We start from the raw sequence: 17,785 nt of genomic DNA, 5'->3' as shown, positions 1-17,785 counted from the left end.
TTCTTTTCTTTTTGCCGTAATGTCTGAAAAAACGTCAGCTCGGCAGTCGCAGGTTTGCCGGTCCTTGTGGGAAGAGCACGAAGAAACCCAGAAGGAACAGAACATAATTCTCAACCTATGATTTGGTTTCCGGTTGGTTCATGTCAAACGTTTTATGCGTACGCGTCATCTTGTCGATATTAAATGTTTTATGTGTACATATCATCTTTCCCATCCCGTTTGTTAATATTTAACCTTTAACCGTGCAAAGTCATCGTTCCCATCCTGTTTGTTCATATTTAATGTTGAACCGTGCAAATCATCTTTTCATCCTGCACACTCCCATGGGGAAGGTTGCTCCTACGATCACGAGCCCTTTCTGCAGAATGAACTGCCCCCCCCCAAACCCCCACCCCCCCCTTGACTTTGTGAGGGTGTCGCGTGGCTCACCGCCCCGTTTTCTGTCTTTCAGGACGAAGGGACTCTTTCATCAGATCCCGTCTCGGAAAGACTTTTCCCCTGAACTGTGAGCGTGACGAGGCGAGGCACAAAGCAGAGCACCGGCCCGGACATCTGTCAACGGTGCCGGTCGACGGTCGTCTTGGCCGTCTCGTGTTCCCGCAGGAATACTCGTTTGGAAGCGGTTATTCCGTTCCAGCTGCTCTCGGGCCTCGGAGCCAGATGCGGTTCACCGTCGCGCCCGGGTCCGCTGGGAGAGTTGAGGCGCGGTCCCGGGACATCTGCACGTTGGGGAAACCCGATGCCGGGAAGAATCGACGTGTCTGCATCTGCAGCGCACTTTTTCTGTTATTATGTCTCCGCCACAGACCCCACAGAGCTCGCTCGGGTTGGCGCGAGCCATGGGAACTGCCCTGGAGGGGGATCGCAGGATGCGAGATGATGGTGTGTGTGTGAGGGGGAGGGGGGGGGAGGGGAGGGGGCGCTACCTTTATCTCCAGCCTGTTGGCTAATTCCAGAGACCACTTTAAAGTTCTCATTGCTCACTAAAGCAAACACGCGGTACCCGTCGCCTGGAGGGCTGGGCTCCCTGTAATCCGAGCCCGTGGCCCTTCTGAACTGAGTTAATTTGGGCTTGTAATTGTCATGTTTTGGTTTTTTTTGGGGGTATTTTTTTTTTAATATATATATATATAGGGGATGTTTACGGAGCCCCCGCAACATGACTGGGGAGGTGTGTGTGTGTAACGTGAGGCCTTTGTGTTGGTGTGCGGATGGCACCGTCTAACCTGTTAGCCGGCGATCCGTCACAGCCGCAGTCATGCAGAAGAGGGTGTGCTGTCGTTGCCCAATACCTGCTGTCTCTTGTCCAGGCCGCTGTGGGACGGGTGTGCCGTGGGACAGGTGTGCCGTGGGACAGATGTGCCGTGGGACAGTTGTGCCGTGGGACAGTTGTGCCGTGGGACAGATGTGCCGTGGGACAGTTGTGCCGTGGGACAGTTGTGCCGTGGGACAGATGTGCTGTGGGACAGTTGTGCCGTGGGACAGATGTGCCGTGGGACAGTTGTGCCGTGGGACAGATGTGCCGTGGGACAGATGTGCCGTGGGACAGTTGTGCCGTGGGACAGATGTGCCGTGGGACAGTTGTGCCGTGGGACAGATGTGCCGTGGGACAGATATGCTGTGGGACAGTTGTGCCGTGGGACAGATGTGCCGTGGGACAGATATGCCGTGGGACAGATGTGCCGTGGGACAGGTGTACCGTGGGACAGTTGTGCCGTGGGACGGGTGTGCCGTGGGACGGGTGTGCCGTGGGACAGATGTGCCGTGGGACAGATGTGCCGTGGGACAGGTGTGCCGTGGGACAGGTGTGCCGTGGGACAAATGTGCCGTGGGACAGATGTGTTGTGGGACAGATGTGCCGTGGGACAGATGTGTTGTGGGACAGATGTGCCGTGGGACAGATGTGCTGTGGGACAAATGTGCCGTGGGACAGATGTGTTGTGGGACAGATGTGCCGTGACATAACCCCTGCGCTTCAATCCGCTCTACATTTGTCTTTTTGCCTTTTCCTGCAAAAGCAAAGCCGGCTCACATCCACTTTAACGTCGACCTGAGCGTGAATGTGAATATAGATGTTTGACTCAAGACCCCCAACACCCCCCCCCACCCCCCCATGACTTGTAATTCATGCGATGTTTTTCTTTTTAATTTTTACCATGGCTTTAAGGCTTGTCACTCCAAGTCTCTGCTATGAACCAGTTATTCAGTTTATGAATATGTTCTGTGAAAGGGGTTCTTCTCTTGTGTTAATAAATAACAATGATAAATGGAGTCTCGTCTTGGTCACAAGTCACTTGTCCGTTTACGTTTTCAGTGAGTGACGTTGAAGATAAAACGTCTTGAGTGCGACTTCGAAAGCAGCCGCTTTGCTCTCAGCAGGCTCGTCTGGAGACGCAGGTCTGGAGACGCTCCGGGTCGGCCTAAAGTTTCTGGAGACGCAGGTCTGGAGACCCTCCGGGTCGGCCTAAAGTCTCTGGAGACGCAGGTCTGGGGATGCTCCGGGTCGGCCTAAAGTCTCTGGAGACGCAGGTCTGGAGACGCTCCGGGTCGGCCTAAAGTCTCTGGAGACGCAGGTCTGGAGACGCTCCGGGTTGGTGTAGAGTCTCTGGAGACGCAGGTCTGGAGACACAGGTCTTGAGACGCTCCGGGTCGGTGTAGAGTCTCTGGAGACGCAGGTCTGGAGACGCTCCGGGTCGGCCTAAAGTCTCTGGAGACGCAGGTCTGGGGATGCTCCGGGTCGGCCTAAAGTCTCTGGAGACGCAGGTCTGGAGACGCTCCGGGTCGGCCTAAAGTCTCTGGAGACGCAGGTCTGGAGACGCTCCGGGTCGGTGTAGAGTCTCTGGAGACGCAGGTCTGGAGACACAGGTCTTGAGACGCTCCGGGTCGGTGTAGAGTCTCTGGAGACGCAGGTCTGGAGACGCTCCGGGTCGGCCTAAAGTTTCTGGAGACGCAGGTCTGGAGACACAGGTCTGACCCTGGAGACGCTCCGGGTCGGCCTAAAGTCGATGGAGACGCAGGTCTGGAGACCCTCCGGGTCGGCCTAAAGTCTCTGGAGACGCAGGTCATGGAGACCCTCCGGGTCGGCGTAGAGCCGGCTGGAGACGCAGGTCTGGAGACGCTCCGGGTCGGTGTAGAGTCTCTGGGGACGCAGGTCTGAAGACGCTCCAGGTCGGCCTAAAGTCTCTGGAGACGCAGGTCATGGAGACCCTCCGGGTCGGCGTAGAGCCGGCTGGAGACGCAGGTATGGAGACGCAGGTCTGGAGCTTCTCCGGGTCGGTGTAGAGTCTCTGGAGACGCAGGTCTTGAGACGCTCCGGGTCGGTGTAGAGTCTCTGGAGATGCAGGTCTTGAGACGCTCCGGGTCGGTGTAGAGTCTCTGGAGACGCAGGTCTGAAGACGCTCCGGGTCGGTGTAGAGTCTCTGGAGACGCAGGTCTGAAGACGCTCCGGGTCGGTGTAGAGTCTCTGGAGACGCAGGTCTGGAGATGCTCCGGGTCGGCCTAAAGTCGCTTGAGACGCAGGCCTGAAGACGCTCCGGGTCGGTGTAGAGTCTCTGGAGACGCAGGTCATGGAGACCCTCCGGGTCGGCCTAAAGTCTCTGAAGACGCAGGTCTTGAGACGCTCCGGGTCAGCCTGAAGTCTCTGGAGACGCAGGTCTGGAGACACAGGTCTTGAGACGCTCCGGGTCGGTGTAGAGTCTCTGGAGACGCAGGTCTGGAGACGCTCCGGGTCGGCCTAAAGTCTCTGGAGACGCAGGTCTGGAGACGCTCCGGGTCGGCCTAAAGTCTCTGGAGACGCAGGTCTGGAGACGCTCCGGGTCGGCCTAAAGTCTCTGGAGACGCAGGTCTGGAGACCCTCCGGGTCGGCCTAAAGTCTCTGGAGACGCAGGTCTGGAGACGCTCCGGGTCGGCCTAAAGTCGCTGGACACGCAGGTCTGGAGACCCTCCGGGTCGGCCTAAAGTCGCTGGAGACGCAGGTCTGGAGACCCTCCGGGTCGGCCTAAAGTCGCTGGACACGCAGGTCTGGAGACCCTCCGGGTCAGCCTAAAGTCGCTGGAGACGCAGGTCTGGAGACCCTCCGGGTCGGCCTAAAGCCGCTGGAGACGCAGGTCTGGAGACCCTCCGGGTCGGCCTAAAGTCGCTGGAGACGCAGGTCTGGAGACGCTCCGGATCGGCCTAAAGTCGCTGGAGACGCAGGTCAGGAGACGCTCCGGGTTGGTGTAGAGTCTCTGGAGACGCAGGTCTGGAGCCGCTCCGGGTCGGTGTAGAGTCGCTGGAGACGCTCCGGGTCGGCCTAAAGTCGCTGGAGACGCAGGTCTGGAGCTGCTCCGGGTCGGCCTAAAGTCTCTGGAGACGCAGGTCTGGGGACGCTCCGGGTTGGCCTAAAGTCTCTGGAGACGCAGGTCTGGGGACGCTCCGGGTTGGCCTAAAGTCGCTGGAGACGCAGGTCTGGAGACGCTCCGGGTCGGCCTAAAGTCGCTGGAGACGCAGGTCTGGAGACGCTCCGGGTCGGCCTAAAGTCGCTGGAGACGCAGGTCTGGAGACGCTCCGGGTCGGCCTAAAGTCGCGTGTGTTTTGGTGAAGAACCGTTTTGAAGTGTTCCGGCCTCGGTGGGATGTTTTATATGATCTGATCAATGAAACGTGTCTGTCAAGAAACATTGTATCCGGGTGAAGTGATTCAACTTTCTTTGATGTGACTAATGGTCCAGGATCCGATACATAATATACTTCCATTGTTTTAACATAAACGAGGAACTATATCCCACTGCGGCTTGTCTGGCGTGCTTAGGCTCGTCTGGAGTTGGGCGGAGTGATACACCGCGCGGTGAAGCGTTTCGTCAAGTTTGTGGTCGGCGTTCTGGGTCCTTCCTCGTGTGCGCTACAAGTAGACCTGCTCCACCCAGGACGCTGCTCCACCCAGGACGCTGCCCCCGTCCCGTTGCTTACCGGCACCCGAGATCCATTCAATCAGTTGATGAATCAACGCTAGAAGTACACCAGCGTTCCATTAAGCTCCACATGTGGCCGGTGCCGCTGTGCTGGGCTGAGTCAGATATCAAGCACCCCCTCCCCTCTCCCTCATATGGACACGGCCTTGCAGTCAGCCACTTAAACATTGCGCTAAAAAGGAAACGCTTGTTGGTTTATTTGTTTGTTTGTTTGTCTTCCTAAACACACCGTGTGCTTGGTTCTGGGCTCTTTCTTGCATGCTCGGCTCGATCTTACTCCGTACCTTACTCCGATCTTACTCCGAGCCTCGCGTATCAGGCCACGGCTCTTTACAGCCTCCAAGCTGGCCCGGCAGGCTGGCAGGCAGCCGCAAAGCATGACGGTTACTTGACGTCTTTGCAGGCCTGGGTGATTGCTCGTCGCAAGAGGTAGACGGTAGGTGATGGGAGGAAGGAATTACAGTGTTGGCCAATCAGCGTCCAAATTCAGGGGTTACCCGGGTTCTACCTGGTCTCCGAGACAGACTCCAGGGCTGCAAAGTCCCGTGGGGTGAGTAAGAACAACTGTGCCCGCACGGTAGCGACAGATACAGGAGGCCCCCCCGGGAGACCCCCCCCTCCCCTTCCACCCAGCCGAAGTGAGTCACAGCTCCGCCGTCCTGACAGACAGGGGGCGTCAGAGGCCGCATCAGAGCACACGCCGCCAGACGCCGACTTGAGGACCGAACTCAGTCCTAAGATGATCCGAGACATCTTCCTCGCAGAAACCACGTCTGCTCTGCACTCACCAACAGGGATCATGTAATCACTGGCAGCCTTGGGTTATTTTCCTCCTCCTCCTCCTCCTCCTCCTCCTCCTCTGTGTGTGCGTGTTTCTCTCTCCTGTTATTTCACCTCACAGAACTAGTCGAACAAGATCCAGGAGCTTGACTCCTACGACGTGGAGGCAAGCTCCAGCCTGTATTTATCAGCCCCGGAGGTAAAGATGTAGATGCGGACGCATTCAGGCAGGGATGAATTATCAGCCCTTAAAATAACCAGCCATTACACTTAATGGCTGGTTATGGTAAGGGCTGAACACTAAGCCACTGACCTGTTGTTATGGCACACACGTGGCGGCGGTGACGTCAGTGGTGCTCACTATATATTGGGTTCATCACATCTGATAAACAATCAGAAACCGGCATCGCCCACCGTTCACCATTCACCATGGCCACAGAAATGAGTAAAGTCTTTAAAGAAATCGTTGTGAACCAGAAAATGTGCTCACAGTACCATGCATAAATAACCTATGTGTACCGCGATTGTGTCAACAAGCTGTCCTGTCTGTTCTTGGACCAGCTTCAGGATTTGTTGGGATTTGTCTCAGCTGATGAGATCATCAGCTGAGTCTTGGCAGCTTTGTTCCCGAGACGTGGTCATAAATGCAGATCAGGGAATCCACATCAGAAACCACGTTCACGTCATCATTATGTTGTCTTCACTCCGCCTGCTGGGACTCAGGAGGGACTGTCAGGAAAATCTAAAATGTAAATGATTTTTTTTTGACGGATTCAGCCCGGCTATGACGTATTTCTTTGTTTCCATTTAGACATGTACTACTATCTTTGGCCACAAGATGGCGCAAGACGTCCGCTTCTAAGTGTCCAAGTTTCCACGTAGTTTTCTGTGGGAGGGGGGGGGTTTCCTCTCAAACGTTGTTGTTGTTGTTGTTGTTGTAGTATTTACAGTACATTGTTCACGAAATGCTACTTACATTGCGGAGTTGTTAAGAGAACCCAGTATGTATGCTGTTGTTTTGCATATATTCGTAAAATAATTCTTCACCCGCACACTCTACGCAACATGTTGATGCAGGCAGGTTCTGCTTATTTCATTAGTCCTCACCTCGCAGCAGCAGGTTCTGACACGTGTTGTGTACAGTTGCACAGCTTTTTTTCCAATCTCTATTTCTGCCGACGTCCCCTCTGCAGTTTACAGCCGCTTCATTTCCCTATAGGGATCTTATATAAACTATTCTTACAGTGCTCAAACGGAAATGTGAAAACATCTGTTTTGCACAGTATACATATATTTTCCTTTATCCACTACATCTTTACCGAATATAGAGAACCACGTTTTTTGGTTTTTCTTTTTATATATAGTGTGAGAAACAATCTGGAGGGGGAAACGAAGAGGCAAGCAACTGTCAGACAGCGGTGATCAGAATTTTACCAAAATACAAATTGCATTTTTAGTTTAAGATAAGTATCCTAATAGCCTGTTAGTATACTTATCTTAAAGTAAAAAATCAGTGAGTATACTCTCAGTTTACTTTTTAAGTACTTATCAGAGGTATACTAAACAAAAGTGTATTTAAGTACACTGTAACGTGCATGGGTAAGTAGACACGTTGGTCCTTTAGTCGACTGATTCACGTTGTCGCTTGCGGTGTGGGAGACACGGGTTCGCGTCCCGGCTGCGGCGGTTCCTGGACTGCCCCCCCCCGAATTCACTACAATTTTTTCAAGTATGCTAATAGTACATATACTTGCACTTTACTTAATAAACTCGAAGTATACTATTTTTATGCATGTATGTATGTAAGGGAAGTGATCACCCCAGTCATCCAAATTCATATAATCCTTGCTTGGACTCATTAACAGTTAAATCTTCTGTGTCACATCGAGTTTCGCACCCTACCCTTGTGTTTGGCGACACCACACCAAAAGCGAAAAGTAGTTATGGTTGCTGGCAATTGCCGGGGTAATTCCATTTGTGCTGCAGGGTAATTGCCTATCAGGTGGTAAAATGGGCTGGGTTGCTGCAGCTGCTCTTTGTCAGCAATGACTGCTCTTTAGCTACTCCCTCATTAAGGCCTGCAAATAGTAGTAATTCCCCCCCCTTGGTATTTAAACCGATTACCCCTCTCATACCTACACCCGACTTCCCACCCGCAGACACGACCAATTGTGTCTGTAGACACAACGCGGGGATTCGAACCGGCGATCCCCGTGTCGGTAGGCAACGGAACAATCCGCTACGCTACCCGGACGCCCCGTAGTGCTTCTGTTTATGCTACCTACCCGTTTCGCACATGCGCAGTAGATCAGCGTTACGTATTTCCGGGCAAAATGGCGACATACATGCAAGAAGAAGAAGAAGAAGAAGAAGAAGAAGAAGAAGAAGAAGAGCAGCTTTGTTTGTTGTGTTTAGCGACAAAGGAGGAAAAGAGAAAAAGCGGAAAGCAAGGAAATGGTGTGTGCGGCCGCGCGTTTTAATGACGAATTATAAAGGTTGAGGGTAACGACGGACCTCGTCACACAGCCGCTCCTCAAAGTCGGCGTCCATGATTGTTTACCAGCGCACGCGCACTTGCGCCCTTGTCCGCGCGGGCACAAACAATCGGCGGTACGCGGATGTCCGCGCGGGGCCCCGCGTACGCCCTCTGATGACGAGATTTGCGTCACGCGTACCCTCGCGGACGCGGAAAGTATAAGTTGCGCTTTAGGCTTTTCGAGAGAGCGCAGACCTGAACCAGACCTGAACCAGACCTGCACCAGACCTACACCAGACCTGAACCAGACCTGCACCAGACCTACACCGGACCTGAACCGGACCTGCGCCAGACCTGCACCAGACCTGAACCAGACCTGAACTAGACCTGAACCAGACCTGCACCAGACCTGAACCAGACCTGCACCAGACCTGCACCAGACCTGAACTAGACCTGAACCAGACCTGAACCAGACCTGCACCAGACCTGATAAACCATCATTAGGATGACTCATCGGTGATAGTCGTGATCGTTTCATCAGCTCTTACTTTAACCATTTTAAAGGTACAATAACAATTAAACCGACGTCCGTGATTAAACATAATAATAATAATAATAAAACTTCTCTCCGTTACTGTTCTTGCTTATCCTGCGCCAGTGGTGGGGATTTCCCCGCGCTTCGCGAAAGACTCGAGTGGAAACGGGAATATTTGTCGTTTGGCCCGCTCGTTTTCGTTTCTTCACCGTGGCGTTCCCCAGTTACCGGGTCGGGTCGGGTCGGGTCGGGTCGCCTCCCTCCCCGGTCCCGTCCAAGCTGACCAGAAACGCTGTCACCGAAAGCTGCCCCGTTTCCCCGCACGAGAAATGTTTTGATGACGCCGTGAGACGTACCAACTCAACTTGAGGGGTGCATATGTGGCCTACCACTGGAAAAATGGACAAGGGCCTCAAAAGTCAATAACAAGTTGCACCATCAAGAATTATATATATATATATTTATGAAGGTTGTACTCTGTGGAAGACTTTAAAGATCGAGAAACGTGGGTAAACAAACCGACCCAGCTGCCGCCCCCCCCATGATGAACTAGTGGGTCACCCCGAAAGGGGCGTGTCTCTAAGCTCCGCTGTGCGGCTCGCCGTGACGCGGCGCACTTCGACGATCGGCAGGACGCGGATCGGGGGGGAGAAGGACCGTGAAGGACCGTGAAGGACCGAGGCATTCTGTCCCGAAGACGGCAAGTTTTCAGGGTAACTATGGGTTCCGCTAAAACCACTTCATCCCAATTTATCCGGCGGCGCCTAAGCGCGACTCACGGACGGGAAAAAAACCCGCGAAGTGACGGCGGTCAGGAACTGGTCAGGGGTTCTCCCAGCCAGCCAGCCTGCCCTGTTAGCTTAACTTGACGCTAGCAACCGCTTGTTGTGCCGTTAGCCGCGCAGCGTCCGCAACGGACCAGAAACCCGGAGGCAAACGGAACCGACGTTTCACACGCGTGTGAGGTGACGAAGCGCCGCTGGCCAGGCGGTAGATGATGTATGTAGTCGGGGCTGTCATTGACTCATAAAACGGTGTCGACAAAGAAAGAAAGTTGAAACGCGATCCGGTGTTCGGACCTTTTACGCTGCTTTGTCGAAAACCTGCCGCCGTAGGACGAGTCGAAAACAGCCTGAACCCTAAACCCTCATCCTAACCCTCATCCTAATCCTCATCCTAACCCTAACCCTCATCCTAATCCTCATCCTAACCCTAACCTCATCCTAACCCTCATTCTAACCCTAAACCCTCATCCTAATCCTAACCCTCATCCTAACCCTCATCCTAATCCTAACCCTCATCCTAACCCTCATCCTCATCCTAACCCTCATTCTCATCCTCATCCTAATCCTAACCCTCATCCTCATCCTAACCCTCATCCTAACCCTAAACCCTCATCCTAACTCTCCTAACCATGCGCAGAACCGCTGAGTAGCACGCCTCGACGGGGCACCGGCTCGGCTTGGCAGGTCTCCGAACCGCTTGTGTTTCCAGAGATCCCGGTTTGGGCACCGTTTGACAAACTTATGAGAATCGTTGCGAAATTTACAAAATGACGCAGGATCAGCCCCTCAAAAATCAATTTGCTGTAATAATTGTGGTTGGCCGGTGCTCGGGTATTGACGTTAGAGTACTTGTAGCTGGGTCGGTTTTTGCTGACTGCATCTGACAAGTTTTATTTCGGATATGGCATCGGTGTAGGATGCCAAAATTGTCATATACCAACCGAGTTACTTTTGGATTTCCATCCATCCATCGTCCAAACCGCTTATCCTGCTCTCGGGGTCGCGGGGATGCTGGAGCCTGTCCCAGCAGTCATTGGGCGGCAGGCGGGGAGACACCCTGGACAGGCCGCCAGGCCATCACAGGGCAACCCTAACCCTAATACAACGTTAAGATTAATTTTAAGAGATGAAATCTCTGTAAAAACGCTGCTTAACACGTTAAATATGGTCAATTTGACGAGACGGCTTTAAATCAAGAGGAGGAGCTGGTCTAGAATACGGTTGTCCATATGCATGTTATTTTCAGTTCCTCAACACAAACCTACTCCACTGTATTTACATACATTTGCATTCATGTTTTGAATGATTTGTAGCCTGTCATTGTAGTCCTCTAACTGCTGTGGCCATTCTGAATCTTTCGTAAACTCAGTGGAGATGGAAGAGGCGGAAATGACTTTTTTCACAGTGTAATGGGGGGGGGGACATCCCTCTTTGTTAACTACTTCAAAGATGGTTTCATATAAGCTTTCGTAAGTGTGTTTGGTATGCCTTGATGTGGGTCGGAGCTCAGACTGTTTTTTTTATTTTATTTTCAAGAATGCTTCCGTTTCAAAGCTACGATCCTGAAGGTCATGGTTTCAGTTCAACTTGCACCCTTAGTGATACATGGTAATTGCCGTGGTGTTAAAGCCCTCCAAATCCATTAGATCCATCCAACCATTCATCCATTATCCAAACCACTTATCCTACGTAGGGTCGCGGGAAGCTGCAGCCTATCCCAGCAGTCATTGGGCAGCAGGCAGGGAGACACCCTGGACAGGCCGCCGGGCCATCACAGGGCCATGAGCTCCGTCATACTAAAATAGAAGGAATCTCGTGTCTGTGTTTGTATGTATGCATGTATGTATGAATGAGACTGTTTACACCTGGTATTAACGTGAGTCTTGGGTGATCCGATCACAAGTGGACAGCTCTAAGTATTTCAGTTCACACCTGGCATTAGAATGCCTCTCCACATGTGTCTTGAGTGACCACTTGTGAACGGAACTCACTTCCCCGCTCCATATGCAAATAAACACATACTTGAGTGCGGTAGGGGTATGTGGTTAAGCCTTGGCTGCAAGCGGGGAGAGGGGGCGTGGCTCGTAGGAGGGCAGCGCACCGGCCCGTGCGAGTCACGAATGAAAGACATTATCAAATTAAGCCCGTGTTAATCACCTAAAACCGTGTCCATCTTCATGGTGAACCCTCCCCATGGCACCTGTCACAGTCATGTAAATAAACATGTAAACAAGTACAGAAACACGAGGAGAGAGGAATTGAAGCAACGGGCATTTAACAAAATGAGACATCCTTGCTCACTCGAGCCTAATTTTAATGCGCTGTCAATTAGTATGACGTCAAATTATGCTGACATACAAAATTTGAAGTGCTCTTAAAGAAACAAAATGAATCATCCCATATCCCAACTGCACTTCTTTTTTTATTTCCATTCCACTTTGTTGTGAAGCACAACAGGTTTTTAAAAAGGGCTGTGCAAATGGACATTATTATTTTGATGGTGATGATGTAGATCTGTCTGAAAGCCTTCAGACCCCTGACCCAATATATTGCATTTAAGAAATAGTCTATTGTGGGTAAATAGCTTCACATTATTACAATGGCATGGATGCAGCAAATGCATGTCATGCCAGATAGAGACAAATAATCTGATGAGGAAAATTAATTGAGTGAATTAGGATTGTCAGCGTCTGATCGGCTCTGTGCATAGCTGTAGTTCACTGACTTCCGGTTTCTACTGCAGTGGTCATACCAGTTTCCTGTTTGTTGGCGTGTGCTATTGACAATGACATATTTTTTGCGATGCCTGCAAGATTTAACATGGATAAATGTCAACGACATGCACAGAACTGTCAACTAACTTTCACCTGCACCTACCAGCAAACGGGTGAAAAGTTTCAAGTTGTACATGTCCACAATTAAGAGGATGAGGATACTTATCCTCATAATTGTGCAATTGTCAATAGCACACACCAACAAACAGGAAACTGGTATGACCGCTGCCGTAGAAACCATAAGTCGGTGGACTACAGTTGTGCACAGAGCTGATTGTTTGCCTTTCTTTCATTTTGTGCTCAAACTAAGCAGCAAAAGTTGAAACTCGTTCTTAAAACTCGCTATGTGGGAAAATGTAAATGTATGAACACTAGAGTTTGTAATTCTAAACCCAATCACGTCATTTCAGGCTCAGATTATGTCATTATTCCAGCCAGTTTGAGAGGGTCTGCACTGCGGTGTATAAATGAACTTGAACCTGAATTTGAACTTGAATGTGCAAGCGAGCGGGGGCTCCACAGTCGTGGGTCTGTGGGTGTGATGTGTCAGAAATTACAGAGGAGGTAAATCAAAAACTAAACTAAACCCAGAGGAGGCTTTGGTGACTGCCTAGTCAGCTAGTTGAGTAGGCGGTCCTTCAATGCAGCCTGGGACACATGTGCGTTTACACTTCAAATGCATCCCAGGCCACCTCTGAATGTGGCTTGAGCGATCGGCTCTCGGGATGCATTGAGGACTCATTGGGTGTGTTCACGCCTATACGTAAGGCTGTCCAATTGTGATCGGATCACCCAAGACACATGTTAATGCCAGGTGTAAACAGCTTCTTTGTCTGTCCTTTGATTTTCTCAACAACTGTGCATCCGATCGACTTTACACTCAGTGGGTGTATTCCTGAGGACCCAAGGAATTGCATTGTCGAGTGTGAAGTCGTTCAGATGTGTGGTTGTCAAGAAAATCACAGGCCAGCCATGCATACATACATATACATGCATACGTAATATGAACAACGCCACTCTGCCAATGGGGTAGGAGGGGGATTACACCCGAACATGCACTATACCCGAACAGATACTGCACTAGTTTGAGATAAACCATTCTTTTTTTTTTTTTAATGATTCCATGAATGACAGTGACCATTGGGTGAATGTATTTGTGAATAATGGGTGGGTGGGAAAGTGGTGCTATTACAGTTCAGTAACAACAGAATGAGCCTAAACTGCTATTAAAAGGATCATTGCAAATTGTGCATATGTAGGTTTTAGGCTAGAGTTAGAATTTCAATGGTGTCTCTCTGTGAAGAGAAATCATGTTTAGATTTTTACCAGTGACCATTCATACCAAATTCATATTGCCACACTGCTCCTTGGAAGGTTTGGATGCCCAAATAGTTTAGGAAGATGCTGAAAGACCAATAACCTATCAAGAAAATGGGGCCGTGGCCTAATTTAGAGAAGCTGCGTACTGGGGGGAGGGCGTCACAGAGATGCTCATTTGTGTGTAAACCAAGAGACACGGCAGCAGGGAGGCAAAGTCATTAGGGCGACTTTCTGTCAAGTAGGAAGACTCCTCTCCTGTCCCCCTTAAAAGTAAGTGACTGTCCTGCTGAAGTGTCCTTGAGCAAGACACTGAGTCGCTCCTAGCTCCAGGAGTGCTGCTCTGTAATTAACACTTTCATTTCGTCCTCATGGTTCAGTAGCGAATCATAATTGAGTAGGCCTATCTTTCAACTTGTTTGGCAGTTTATACGTATCAAATATCATTGACTAGATATACAAACACAAAAAGGGATGGGCATCTTTTGTTCTGCTATAAGCCAAACTGAACACTATCTGTCTTGACTGCCAACTTAGAAAATGATCTACTATTTAAAAAGTATGACTGCAGATGCCAAAACGGTTTGGAGATGCCATCTCATGTGCTCTATCTGTCATCATTTGTTTCTCCCCAGAAGCACTATGGATGAAGAGGAGCAGTTTGTGAACATTGACCTAAACGATGATAATGTCTGCAGTGTCTGCAAGCTAGAGACTGATACGGGGACCTTGTCCTTTTGCCATGTCTGCTTCGAACTCAGTATTGAAGGTAAGAAACTTGAGATTTCTGTTTCCCCGGGCAATGAAGACCATAACATGATCTTGAGAACTGAATGGCTTCTTCACATGAAGTTGTTGCTGTGGCATACATTTCAAAGCAACCCTGTAATAGGTGGAACCGGGCCTCTTCAGAGGTCTCCTTTTTTTTTTAAACCACCCAGTGACCTTTTTCCATTTTATGTTTATCTTATGACTTTAAGACATTATTGGTATTTCTACCAAAACATTTTTTTTTTGTTGTTGTACTGATGAAGCAGTATGTCGACATTGACATAATATGTGGTCAGAGTCCGGCTAGATTTTGAAATCCTCCTGCTCTTGGTGTTATTGTGTTGGTCCTTTCTGGCAAAAACTAACCCGCGACTTCAGTTTACTAGCTCCCGTGCTACTCAGTTTGGGGGAACAATAAAGTTGCCAGGCTGTTGCAATTCACAAAAGAATCCTTGTTGTCCCAAGACTCCTGGATATTCATCATTAACCATCAGCTTCCTTCTCAGTAAATGTGTAACCTTATTGCAGATGTGAGCCCTGCTGAAGCCTGAGAACAAATCTGAATATGGATATTTGGTATTGGAGAGAGAAGTGCAGTGCCCGTTAAGGTGTAATCTCCGCTCCGACCACAATGTGGGTTACGCTGTTCAAATCTCTTGACGTTGCTCTTCAAATCTCTTAACATTAGCTCTCTCAAAGAAGCCTTAAAATGTATACCGAGGGCCAGCGCTGAGCGCACTGCCTTTTACACTGTGATGGCACAGCAATTAAAGAGACAGTACGCCTATTTTTTCCAGCCTGTGTATGTATATATATGTCTGTCCTTTGATTTTCTTGATGGGTCCTCAGCAATACACCCACCAAGTGTGAAATTGATCGGATGAGCGGTTGTCGAGAAAATCAAAGGACAGACAAACATACGTCCATACATACACACTCACTCCTCGTTCCCAGGAAATGGCATTCCCAGGAATGCCCATCCAAACCATTTTCCGAGAATGGGAAATTTTTTTTTAACTTTTAGAACATAATTGAATAGGCCTATATTTAGAAAATATGTAGGCCGACATATTTTTAAGTTTATGCAGCAGCTGTGTGTGCGTCGGTGGAACACACTGAAAGCGTATTGTACCTAATACACACAAAGCACCATGATTTTTTTTCTACTAGTCACTTCTGACCTCTTGGGATTACACCATGACCGCTAATGCAGTTAATATGGTAACTTTTGGCCCAAGGAATTCCTCTGTTGAAGGCTCTAGCATCTAAGCTAGAACAACACGATGTCTGCCACCAGCTTTGCGTGGAATACTTCAAAAAAATTAAACAATGAAGATGCAACATGTGTGCTGTGTGAACAAATGTTCTGGAGGTTCAACAAGCGGTTCGCTGCCACATTTGGAATCTCAGCATGACAAAACTGGTGAAAGCTCACCAAAGCATGCAAGAGCACCGGATTCATACTTGAGCCAAAAAAACTTCCCCCGGCAAAATTGCACAATGCTTCCTTGAAATGCTGAAGTTAAAGATAAATATTCTGTTAACTCTGAGTGATCATTGACTTTATTACTGTATCTAACACTGCTTGGCTGTTACAGAAGGCTCACACCAGCAGCCTCTGAATGCTAACAGAATATCCATCTCAGCTTAATAGAACGACTTTGAAAACGGCTCTGACGAATTTTGTTTTACTGTCAAATATAAATTCCATGTGGCTGTCTTTCTCAGCTGGCAGACCACAGGCATGAAGGTGACATGTCATATTCCTCGTAGCTGAAAGTTCAAGCAGCATGTGAAGTTCATATTATGCTCATTCTAATGTTGATTAACATAAATGGTATTCTTTTGCCTTAATAATGATTAATTAATACCACCAAATAATACACTAAAGCGTTCAGGTTGGGATCCCATAGGTTTATACATATTCGTCCATGTTGCATTTAGTGTTGCTGGAAACATGACAGAAGCGTTTTGACCGTAGCTGAAGTTTGACCTTAAGAACAAGTCCGTTCCCTGGGATTCCCGGGATAGTGTGCTTCTGTTCCCGGGATAAGAAATGTTTCATGTTCTGGAAAAATATTAAACACTTGTACATAACACACACAGACACATACACATTCCTTCCATACATACACAGACAGACAGACAGACACAGAGACTCCTTCCATTATGGTGTGATTGTTTTTCACTGCCTGTAAAGACCTCGCTAATGAACGAGAGGGCTCACCACCTCGCCAGAGCACCTCCCCAGAGCAGACCACTCTGTGGTCTCCCTTTGGATATGCTGTTCTTAACACAAGAGCATCGTGTATGTGAAGTGCAGGTTTTCTGCTCTTAACGAATGAGGGGCCTTTTTAACAAGTGGCAGCTCCAAAGGGATTAGATACGCTTTTTTGTTCTGCAGATCCGCAAACGCCCTTGTCTTGTGATGAAGAGTAGCACATTTCCAGCAAAATTCGAGTGGATGCTACTTGTTAAACAATGGCGTCTCGTAGATTATTAAGTCACTCTCAACACCGCTATAATGTCGACACGGGGTGGATGTTTGTGTGGGGAAACGACTCGTAGGCCTGCTGAGGTTCAGTTTATCAGTGAATTAACAGATCTCAGAAAGGGAACACATGAGTTTGTGTTGTTGTTGTGTATTATTCTGTCTGGACTGCAGTCCCAGAAAGAGCGCTGTTAAGATGACTGTTAACTGGTACTGACTTAACTGGGACTAACTGTTTAAGTCCTGTGCTGCTTGCAAGCTGATTGATGGACATTTATGGAAAGTAGATTTGGTTTTGCTCACATGCAGATGTAATAGGATATGTGTTCTGGTGGGCAGGGTTGTGTGTTGTGTGTGTGTGTTGTGTGTGTGTGTGTAACGGTAAAATTGTATTGTTACTGTTATGTGCCCTTGTGGGTGCAAATATTGCCAGAGATGTTGTCATAGCGTGTTTGTAGCAATGAAGTAGCTGTTACGTAAGCACCGGGGCTGGGAGGTGGTGGCGGTGGTTGCAGACTGGCACGTGTTGCTGATACAGCCCAGCACTGCGTTGGTGGGGAGGGAAGTTGGCTGAGCTGAATGGGGTTTTTTTTTCTTTTTCAGGCCCTTCTGATTAGAATCCAGGGCCAGGCTACGTGCCCACTGTCTGATCATTTAGGCCTAATGCCCAAAGCTCAGCATCTGCCTGGCTTCATTAGAGGGAGAAAGAAAGGAACAAAAGCCAGCTCACAGTCCATATAGACAGAGGGTACAGAAAAATATAGAAGACTGAAGAATAAAAACACCACTCATGCACACACGCTCTCTCTCTCGCTCGCTCTCGCTCGCTCTTTCACTCACTCACTCACTGCAGCCCATTTGTGTCCAAAGCCATATCATCCTCTCTCACGGGTGAATTACTGCTGCTG

The 17,785-nt window shown here is 49.4% G+C and overlaps 1 protein-coding gene across 1 annotated transcript in view; it reads left to right on the top strand.

Annotated features, from left to right (window-relative positions):
• Positions 1–9,399: 9,399 nt before the first annotated feature.
• c8h21orf91 (chromosome 8 C21orf91 homolog) overlaps positions 9,400–17,785 on the top strand; it is a 41,306-nt gene continuing 32,920 nt past the window's right edge. The window contains exons 1-2 of the mRNA XM_056284791.1: positions 9,400–9,452; positions 14,251–14,384. Coding sequence (XP_056140766.1) covers positions 14,258–14,384 — 127 coding nt within the window. The 5' untranslated portion in view covers positions 9,400–9,452; positions 14,251–14,257. The remainder of the gene's footprint in view (positions 9,453–14,250; positions 14,385–17,785) is intronic.

The sequence above is a fragment of the Lampris incognitus genome, chromosome 8 (assembly GCF_029633865.1).
Source record: "Lampris incognitus isolate fLamInc1 chromosome 8, fLamInc1.hap2, whole genome shotgun sequence".
Classification (NCBI taxonomy): domain Eukaryota; kingdom Metazoa; phylum Chordata; class Actinopteri; order Lampriformes; family Lampridae; genus Lampris; species Lampris incognitus.
This window is presented reverse-complemented; position numbering and strand designations above follow the sequence as displayed.